Source organism: Hyposmocoma kahamanoa, unplaced genomic scaffold, assembly GCF_003589595.1.
Source record: "Hyposmocoma kahamanoa isolate Upper Pololo Valley unplaced genomic scaffold, ASM358959v1 289, whole genome shotgun sequence".
Classification (NCBI taxonomy): Eukaryota; Metazoa; Arthropoda; class Insecta; order Lepidoptera; family Cosmopterigidae; genus Hyposmocoma; species Hyposmocoma kahamanoa.
The window spans coordinates 1,178,633-1,189,325 of NW_020653777.1; the positions used below are offsets into that span (position 1 = coordinate 1,178,633).

The following is a 10,693-nucleotide window of genomic DNA, read 5'->3' on the forward strand; positions in this document are numbered from 1 at the left end:
TCTAACCTTAGCCACTATTTAATGCTTCCGTGTTTTTATTTTTGAAAACTGAACGTAATCTTTTTTTAACGTCAAAATGGTGCGGTGTCTTTTCTATCCCCTAAGCATTGACTTTTATGTAAGTCAGTGCCCCTAAGGGTTTTTTTTTGCAAATTATTATAACTCTAAGAAGACCCTAAGTGAACTCTAATGTTTAGGTGGAACAACGATACGACGCAATATTTTTGTACTGCGAAACGCCACGTCTATCTTAAATTCTCGCAAAATTGCAGGACAATTAATTAGATTTATTTAAAATTAAGTGGAGCCATGAGATAGTGGTTGTGTTTTTGGCAGTATGCTGCCAAAGCCAATAAATTAAAAAAAATTACATTTCAAAGTTTCCCCATTGTCGCTGTTGTTTATTCTGTAATGTTACACATTCACAGTGGATTTTGAGATGCAATTTACTTTGAGTATTACGTATTGAACATTTCATAATGTACGAAGGTTCTTTATGCGTCTGTTGCATGTCCACTGACGATTTACTTGGTTTGTTTGAAGTTAGAAAAGTGAACAATTTTGAAGAAAATTACGCCAAAATTTTGAATTCCTGTTTGAATGTTCAGGTAAATTATTAATAAATTGAGTAAATGGAGCTTTTAGGTTTTTGTGAGTGCAAATGAAACTATTTTTTCGGATCTATGTCGCCTATACATTTTTTTTTTCAAACGTACCTACGTATCGAGCTCGTTATAGGGAGTCTACACTCGCTCCGTCCGACATCCGTCCAAAACACCTACTGTCAAATAAGTAATAATTCGACAAAATTAAAAGTGTCAAGTATGAAGCTTCATTCGCATCACGTCTTTTCATTTGGTCAAGTATTGCTTATTTGACAGTAATTGTTTCGGACGGAGATCGAGAGTAGACCCCCAGGTTCCAGGTAGTAAGTCAGCCGTGATAATTCAATCTCATGCCTGTAATTTCACCAGCAACATTACCTTCATACTCAAGCGGTCGAGTTGGATAAAGAAATGCAAAAGAGTTTTGTTTTTTCTCATGTCAGAATCTACACTGTCTGCGTATCTCGAGTTACATAGTCTTTGTCTACTCCGTCCCAGGACAAACCTACCTTCCCGTGGCCCTATCAACCATCTTGGTTATGGGCCGAAACAAATACAAATGTAATATACATCCTTGTAGTTATAGTTACTTTTCTCCTTCTGGGATGTGTATGACACAATTAGTCCAGGGAAATACTGCCACCTTACCTATTTCTGCCGCCGCAGTAAAGTAATATGGGCATTACTGCATTCCGGTTTTGAAGGGTGCTGATGAAATCACAATCACATAGGGACATGTCAACTTATGTCTCTGGGTGACAGGCGCAGTGGCAGTGCCCCCGGTTGACACGGCAATTGTTATGAACAGGCGTGTCGCTTACCAGCAGACCCGTGACTTGTTTGTTATTTTATTTTGTAAAAAAAAGGTACCTAACCAGTCATCTTTATTTTTTCAGCTATCTCCACAAGATGGCCATGATTCAATATGTGCAGTCTGTGTAGCCAGCCTCAAACAATGTGTGACTTTTAAGAAACAAATCCTTAGAAGCATATCCGTGATTTTATCAATTGACTGTAAGTATTGACATTTGGATCTATAATTGCATCTTTCAAACAAACCTATATGTTTCGGGCTCATTACAGGTGCCATGGTTATAGATAAATTTTATTGGCAATTAAATACTGTCTGGACAAACCAGTGTTGGGCAAAATTTAATTGTTCTGGCAATTAAAGATTGACAATTAATTAATTGTCAATTGCGAAACAGTAATTAAAGATTGATCAATTGTTAATCGTGTATATCTACAATCAGTGTTGGGCGTTAATCAATTAAATTTCAATCAATAATTCAATCAGATTAAAAAATCAATTCAATTGAAATCAATTGCAATTAAATCAATTGCGACGCGTCGCAATTGATTTAATTGCGATTGATTTTAATTGCAATTGATTTCAATTGAATTGATTTTACTTGCAATTAAATTTGCAATTAAAATCAATTCCGGTCGGTTGGGGGCCCCGGTTGGGAACCCCGCTTGGGGACCCCGGCTGGGGCCCCGGTCGGGGCCCGGGCCCTAAACCGGGGCCCCCAAACCGGGGTCCCCAAACCGGGGCCCGCAAACCGGGGCCCCAACCGGGCGCCCCCAACCGAGCCCCACAAACGGGCCCCCAACGCGGCTCCCAACCTGCTCCCAACCGGGCCCCCCAACCGGGTCCCCAACCGGGCCCCCAACTGGGGCCCTAACCGGGGGCCCCAACCGGGGCCTCTAACCGAGCCCCCCAACCGGGGCCCCCAAACGGGCCTCCAACCGGGGCCCCCAACAGGGCCACCAACCGGCCCCCCAACCGGGCCCCCAACCGGGGCCCCCAACTGGGGCTTCCAACCGGGCCCCAACCGGCCCCCTAACCGGGCCCCCAACCGGGGATCCCAACCGGGGCCCCCAACCGGGACTAACTGACCCTCATATGCCCTATAAATTTATCATAATTGTCAGTTTTAATTGTTAATTGTTAATCAAAAACATTGAAAAGATTGAAAATTGATTAATTGTTAATTGTAGATATTTGCGATTAACGATTGATCAATTGTTAGTTGCGAGAACCGCAATTAACAATTAATCAATTGTTAATTGCGGTTCTCGCAACTAACAATTGATCAATCGTTAATTGCCGTTTCGCAATTAACAATTAATCAATTGTCAATCTTTAATTGCCAGAACAATTAAATTTTGCCCAACACTGTCTACAATTAACAATTAATCAATTTCAATCTTTGCAATGTTTTTGATTAACAATTAACAATTAAAACTGACAATTATGATAAATTTATTATAGGGTTAGGGGGTGGGTTGGGGGTGCGTTAGGGGTGGGTTAGGGGGTGAGTTAGGGTTTGGGTTAGGTGGCCAGTTAGGGGGTTGGGTGAAGGGGTTTCATCTGCAGAAATTATACATCAATGATACAGATGTTGGATGCGGAAGCAATGTTTAAAAATATGCGAATGCAGACTTGAGCAGCATCCCTAATGTGCATTCAAACGTGCACTCTCTTGTGTGTATTTTCTTGAATACTAATTTAATTTTAAAATATTTAAAAATAAATAAATAATTAAAAAGGTTAATACATCTGTGTTTTAATCTTTTTTTTCAGTATCACAAATATTAAGTGAAGAAGACGTGGCAGTTTTAGGATTATTGCAATCAGAGAAAGACATTATTACAAAATCACAGATTAATGTGAATCAAGAAATTATTAATAACAATTGTGACGGCTTACATTCGAAGAAATGCGAAGGTAAGCTACATTGGTACCACCACAGAGGTTTGAACCATGATTTTTCAATGGAGAAACAACTGGTCTACCAACGCTTTACTTACTGTCTAAGTATAAATGCGACGACGACCTCAGTAGCTCAACGGTTCGCAATGTGAGTGCTGGCTAATGAGCTCCCGGAGTCGATACCCCGCAGGACCAATTTTAAAAAAGAACTATCCTAAATTGGTTCTAGTCTGAAGAACAGATAGTTGGTGTGGTTGTCTGACGCATTATTACATAAGTCGTGTTCAACTTAAATGCCACTTGAGGATCATTTTAAACTGCCGCAGCTGGGTAACGCGACCAGGGCTCCATCACTCGCTCGAAGTTACAGGTGTGTTCACATGACAAGCGTTCAATGCGCGTTAGGTTTTTGAATAGTGTATACATGGCGGGCGCTTTACGGGCATTGAGCGCGTAGTGATTCAGTTTCAATTGCAAAACACGTCTCACCGCGTCGAAAACGCGCGCTCATGTGAACGGCAGTACGGCAAATGATTATGATGATATAATATAAGATATGATGATTATAAATGCGGCCCGGCCGCTGTTATGTGGACACCTACAGCGATTTACGTACAAAATTCGGTAAGTTGTAAGCGCGCGTCAGCGAAACGCATGTTGAACGTTCGTCATGTGAACATGCTCTAAAACAGCGCGGGAACGCCGTCACGGGCAATACAAAGTGTCACTTATAAACCGGTATGCTAGCGACTCGAACAGTCGTCAGTTATTATTTCTTTTCAGCCCCCTCCCCGCCGTCTTCCCCTAAGACGACAAACAAACACAAACGCCCAGTGGGTCGACCGCGCACACATCCAAAAGATAATATTCCGTATGAAATAAATCGTGAAGAGAGAAATTGCCGGGAGTGCGGTGTACAGTTTTTGAATTATTTCTCATTAAAGGTAGGTATTACAGTTTTAAACGAAAGTAATTACTGTGATGTGACCGACTTGGGTCCGCAATTCGACGTCCAGACGCCTATTTTGCGTGTGGTAAGTAATTACCAGTGATCGGAATTGATTGAATTAAGTTACCTAAAGTATGAACATTTTCTTAGCAATTCGTCATCAATGCACAAAAAATTTCCATTTGTAGTACTTATTTTCTAAACATTCCATAATTTTTTTTCTAAACATTTCATATTTTTTTGCGATACAAACGCGATACAGTCGCTAATCGTCTACCTTTACAAACGCGCGCGCGCGATGTTACATAGGCGTTTGTATCGATGCAATCGCGCATTTGTATCGATGCAATCGCGCGTTTGCATCGAAGCAATCGCCGATAAATCGCTTTTTTTATAAAAAAGTTATTGAAAATTGTTTACGTAGTGATTATTAGAGATGAAACGGATAGTGATTTTGCCGGATACCGGATATCCGGCGAGCACGAAGACCGGATAACCGGATATCAAACCCACTGTCGTAAACATGTTGTAACCGGTTTACAGCGCGCATCACCGTGACTGATTGATTAGTGAATGATTGCACTTTCACATTGACGATTTGATTTGTTGAAGTCACTTGGTTTTTATAAAAACGATAAATTTATTCGACAATACAAACCATTACATAACAGAAAAATGTTAACAGTAAAAAAAAGCGCAAAGTTGGATCTATTTATGAAAATAAATATCACCAACTTTTACCACTTAATGCAGAAAAACTGGTTTTCATCCACATCCAGTAATTTGTCTCTATTGAAATTTGAATATACTAAATTTACAGATAATGTTATCTCTAACTTCATAGTTCTTTCAGTTATAGTAATAAGCAGATCTTTAATTTATAAATCAACTTATTTGGCGTACTGATAATGAATTTTTCTCAGTTTTTCGAAACATCCGGCCGGGTATTGTACTATCCGGCCTATTTTTACTATATATGCGGCCGGATACCAGATGGTTACCGGATATCCTTTTCATATCTAGTTATTATAAAAAACAAAGTTTTAGATTTAGTGTCTTCAATCATCGTCGTCATCCCTTTTACGCCCCACAGGAGTGGGCATGGGCCTACTTTCAAACGGGGGATTAGGCCATAGTCCGCCACACTGGTCCACTGCTAGTTGGGGACTTCACACGCTTTCCGAGGGTTGTGAACCTTCTGTGACGTGCAGGTTTCCTCGCGATGTTTTCTGTCACCGAAAAGCTCGTGATAAATTTCATATTTCGATTTCCGAAAAACTTAACTCTGCTGAGAGGTAGTAGGTCAAAAAACAATTAGGCTACCACGGCATTTTTTTTGTGTCATTTTTCTGTCTCGATATCTCCAATGAACACTATGCCAACTTTATTTTTTAGTCATTTTCTATTATTTTTAGTAAACACTTTTATTTACTAATATTAAGCTACCCGAATTTTTTGAAAAAAATATAAAGAAACAACAAACAAAATTTCGAAAAAAAATAAATAAAGAAACAAAACAAAAACAGAGCAGGTCCAAAAATTAAGGAGTAGTATTCATTGGAGGTATCGCTCTATTATAGTTAGCACTGAATTTTAATTCAAAATAATCTCGGTATAGAGTACTAATAAAACGACCTCAAAAGTATGTGAAATTACATCTATTTGCCAAGTTTTATTGAAATCAGTTACCGGAAAGTACACCAAACCGGATTCAACCCCTGAGTTTGCCATGGGACCACTACCGATGTACCCTCTTGCCAACAAAAAACGAATCGTTAAAATCGGTTCACAAATAATATACATACAAAAAAAACATAGTCGAATAGAGAACCTCCTCCTTTTTTTGAAGTCGGTTGATAATAAAAGTAAAACACAGCTTCTTTACGATTTTATTACATGATTTACAGAAACATTACAACACACACTTCCGAAATCACATATGTACAGTGTGCAAGAAGGGTTTCATGACACGAATTAGTCTGATGAAGCACCAAAAGACCCACCAGAAGGGACCTTTTTCTTGTGATATTTGTCATACCGTAAGTATTATTGCAAAAGTAGAGCTCCTTGTCAAAGAATTCGTCCAGGGGAGTACAACCACCTTACCTACATATTTCTGCCGCCAAGTAATAATGTGAACGTTCCGGTTTCTAGGCACATGGGACTTGTCAACTTATGTCTCAGGGTGACGGGCGCAGTGGCAGTGACCCTAAGATCTTTGCGACTGCAACTGTTATGGACAGGCATGTCGCTTACCACCAGGTGCACGAATTGTTTTTCCCTTCACTTTGTATTATTAAAAAAACAATGAACCTCGCGAGCTGGTTTCGCGCGCTCTGTTTGGCCGGGTCTGATTACCCAACAGTAACCGGATGTGTCCGCCGCCGCATCATTTGGAATCACAAAGATCTTAGGGGCACTGCCGTTGCGCCCGTCCCTCTGAGACATAAGTTGACAAGTCCCATGTGCCTGTAATTTCACCAGCACCCTTCAAAACCATAACACAGTAATGCTCACATTACTGCTTGGCGGCAGAAATAGGTCAGGTGGCAGTACTTCCCTGGTCGAACTCTTTCACAAGGAGCTGTACTGTTAATAAAATATCAATATGTAAATTACTGCATTTAATAAAAATTATTTCAATCTTCTTCCTGTCCTGGGGAACTGTATATTTACTACAAGATTCTGGAGCATATATTAAGACTACCATTATTTAATTTTAAAACTTACATTAAAAGTCATTGACTTACAAATAAATGGACGACGGGTCTAATACAAAAACCACGAAAAAAATGTCACAAGTCAACCTAATTAAACGTAGTGACATGTAAAGGAATATGAAAAGGCTAATACGTTGAATTTAAATTGTAATGTCATCGCAGTACTGTCCAATTTTGCTTGCTTCGCTGTCAGTCGAACAAACGAAGACTAAAGCGTGAATGACGCTCTGTATACGATTTTAACACCCTATAAGTTCGGACACTTTTTAGCGCGGACCCGACGTCCATATAATTGTAAGTCAATGTTAAAAGTACTTTAAATTGAAAAGTCATGTTACACAATTGTATTCTACGTGTTAGATAAGAATGTATAGAAAGACAACGTGAGTCTAGATTCCACACAAATATGATACAAAATGTATTATTCTACAGCATTTGAGTTTATTTGAAAAGAACAATCCCTAGAGTTTCTTACTCGTTCTTCTCATGGAAGTCGGCACAGTGAACGAGTAGTAGCTTAAAAAATGACGTTTTCAAATGTAAAAATTTTACCTACGGTATAGAATTATTTTTGACTTTCACTTATTCCACGCACAACATGTATTTTTCTTCCACTCTCCCCTATCAGCTGTAATTGCCATACTCACACCTTTCTTATCCATGTCACCTTTCACACAATCCATCCATCTTTTCTTTGGCCTTCCTTTCCCCTTATATCCCATCACATTCAGACCTAACACTCCTCTCATCACATGACATTCTTCCGTCCGCACTCCGCATGACATGTCCATACCACGCTAACCTATTAGGCCTAGTTTCCACTATGAATTTGCCGGGAAACCGGCACTCGTACTAGGTGTTCACGTTAAGCCGGATCTCACAAGAAAACCGGAGACTAAAGTCCTCACCTCAGTCGAATTCAGACCACTGCGCACGATAGACGACGAAATTGTGGTGTTGTGGTGGTATCTTAGGAGGCTTAATAGAGTAAAAAGAAAACATTGGGTACATCCTATTTTACGGGCAAGATTTTTAATGGGCCAACTGAGAAGTGACAAGTTCTTCAATTACTTTCGAATGACAGCATCCTCTTTTGATGATTTATTGGGAAGACTTTCGTCGTCATTCACATTACTCCGGTCCGAACGTTCAGCCGGCGGTCCGCAGTGACAAACGCTCCGGTGTGATGTGAATTGTATAGCCACTAGCCTTTCCGGGCAGTTTTACCGACCCGGCAAATTCGGCAAATTAGTGGGAACTAGGCCTTACTCCTCAACTTTTCCGTCAAAACAAATATTATTCAATAAAGCACGAGAAAACCGACATAAGTGCCTTTTTTCTTTTAATTATGTCTACCTGTAAGGTTCAAAGGTAACCCTAATTATTACTTTTAGCAATTTCGCACTTTGAACTCTGTACAAAGCCACAAGCACTTCAAGCACACAGCGCGTTCACGTCGGCTTCCTCCAAACGAGCCTCTACCGTGCCCTTATTGCGACAGAGTTTTTACTTGGTCAGGTGAGTACATTTCAATAACCGCTCCCTACCAGGGTTGGCATTTATGATAATTTAATATATCGCACTGATATTACAATAGTGTTACAACTTTTTATTTTCCCGATATTTCGGAACGGTTGCACGCTCCACGGACGGTTGCATGGTCACGGGTTGACTGAGTCAGTGAGTTGGCTCAGTCAACCCGTGACCATGGAGCGTGCAACCGTTCCTAAATACCTGAAATTAGTGATATTCTTTGCTAACAATTTGTATAAATAAAATTTGTATTTGACAGGAGATAGGAATCGTCATATACAAAATCAACATGAAATCCGCATGTACCCTTGCCCGAACTGCGGCATCAAGTTGAAGAAAACGTCTCTCCGTTCACATTTATTCCAACGCCATAATATTGGTAAGGCCTTAACAAAGGTACTAAAGAACAATGGCAAAAGTGAATGTAACGTTGTTTTACCACACCCCGGACACTCTTTACAATAGTCGAAAGTTATTTACCTACTACTACTACATACAGCAAGGCGCTATCAGCACACGCGCAAATGTGTGCGTGAAGTGGCAGGGTTACCTACCCATCCATTTCCCGTACTATTACGTTACGTAGTCAAAGCGGCAACATAGCGAAAATTCTAACGCGAATCTGTTATCTATAATTCTGTTAATAGAATCCTAATAATTACACATGTTTATTAGGTGTGTATATCGATATTATATTGTATTTTTCATTAATTCACTAAGAGTCGTATTCTAGAACTCTACTTAATGCTCAAGTCAGGATAGGAGTATGGTTTAAAGCACTCGAAATCATAATCAAGGCCCTGCCATTAGGGTCGTATTTCCAGTACTTGAAATCATACTCAGATCCTGACTTGAGCATTGAGTAGAGTTCTGGAATACGACTCTAGGTGGAATAATATTGAAGATTAATTTTAAAAAATCATTAAAAACACTTAAAGTTTTATATTTTGGACAGTTACTTTTAATTAAGGTAACCAAGGTATTTGAAATTGCGTGTCCAAGTACATAATTATTTATTTAATAATTAGGTATATTCACTACGTAATATTTACTGAACTGAACAAGGGCGTTTCGGCACCAAATGCCCGTTTTGATGATGTTGCATCAAAACATGTAAAACGCTATCTAGTATCTTGTGACAAAAACATTTCGATCTCCCTTCTAGACGGCGTAAGTTTCATTTATTTATAAGGTGGCGCTCCGCACTTGAGGCATAGATTATAAATGTACGTTTGAATTTCAGACACGTTACCACCTGCAGTTTGTAAAAACTTATTTTTAATGTAAAAAATGTCTAAAACGAGCTACTTCATCCTCAACATGGAGCATCTAGGAGGTTAATGAAACCTGATGAATATATGATATTGTCGATTCATTTAAATCCAGCGAATTTAATGAATGATTAAAATTTACGTTTAAATTTTTTTCAAAGTATAAATTTTAAATAAGACTGATTCACAATTTTATTCTTTAAAAACCAATAATACAACTAACGCCCCATTAATATACCGGTTTTGGTGCAACACGGGGACATAACACAAGGAAAAAAAATATTTTCAAATGTTTCTAATTGTTATAATACGGACAACAGCACATCAGACTACACATGTTTGTTCGAAAATCGCCTCCAGTGCAACGGAACATGATACGTCAATTTGTAGCTTGATGTGCTGGCGTGTGTACCATAATAAAAATACCAGAATGTTTTAGCTAAATCGTAGGACAAATAAATAATAAATTATATAAGAGGCATATTATAAAGATATGAGACATTAAAACTTTATTTTCAATTTTCTCGAATCACACTTTTACGTGATACGCCCTTGTTACACACAATGCTTCAATTATGAAATTTATACAGGTACTGGATACAAATGCGCAGTTTGTGACGCTATGAGGGTCACGCGAGCTGCGCTAGCGCGACACATGGACTCCCACTTGGATATAAGAAGGTAATAAAACTGGCCGTCCATAAAATGACACTTAAGGTGGTTTTCCACCGGCGAGGCGAGGAGAGATGAGTCGAGATGAGGATTGAAATTTGTATGGCAAAATTTCAATTCTCTCCTCGCGCATGGAGATGCCGGATCCAGACCATTTCCACCGGAGGGTGGAAATGGTCTGGATTAACGAGGATGGGCGAGGCGAGAATATACTGTTTAACGGAAAC

At 39.4% G+C, this 10,693-nt stretch overlaps 1 protein-coding gene across 1 annotated transcript; it reads left to right on the forward strand.

Annotated features, from left to right (window-relative positions):
* The first annotated feature begins 387 nt into the window (after positions 1 to 387).
* LOC113229182 (zinc finger protein 184-like) lies at positions 388 to 10,479 on the forward strand. Its single transcript, XM_026462701.1, has 8 exons — positions 388 to 608; positions 1,502 to 1,619; positions 3,193 to 3,336; positions 4,105 to 4,265; positions 6,178 to 6,309; positions 8,385 to 8,508; positions 8,783 to 8,902; positions 10,385 to 10,479. The coding sequence occupies exons 1-8, from the start codon at positions 480 to 482 to the stop codon at positions 10,477 to 10,479; spliced, it is 1,023 nt and encodes a 340-aa protein (XP_026318486.1). The 5' UTR covers positions 388 to 479.
* Positions 10,480 to 10,693: the final 214 nt, after the last annotated feature.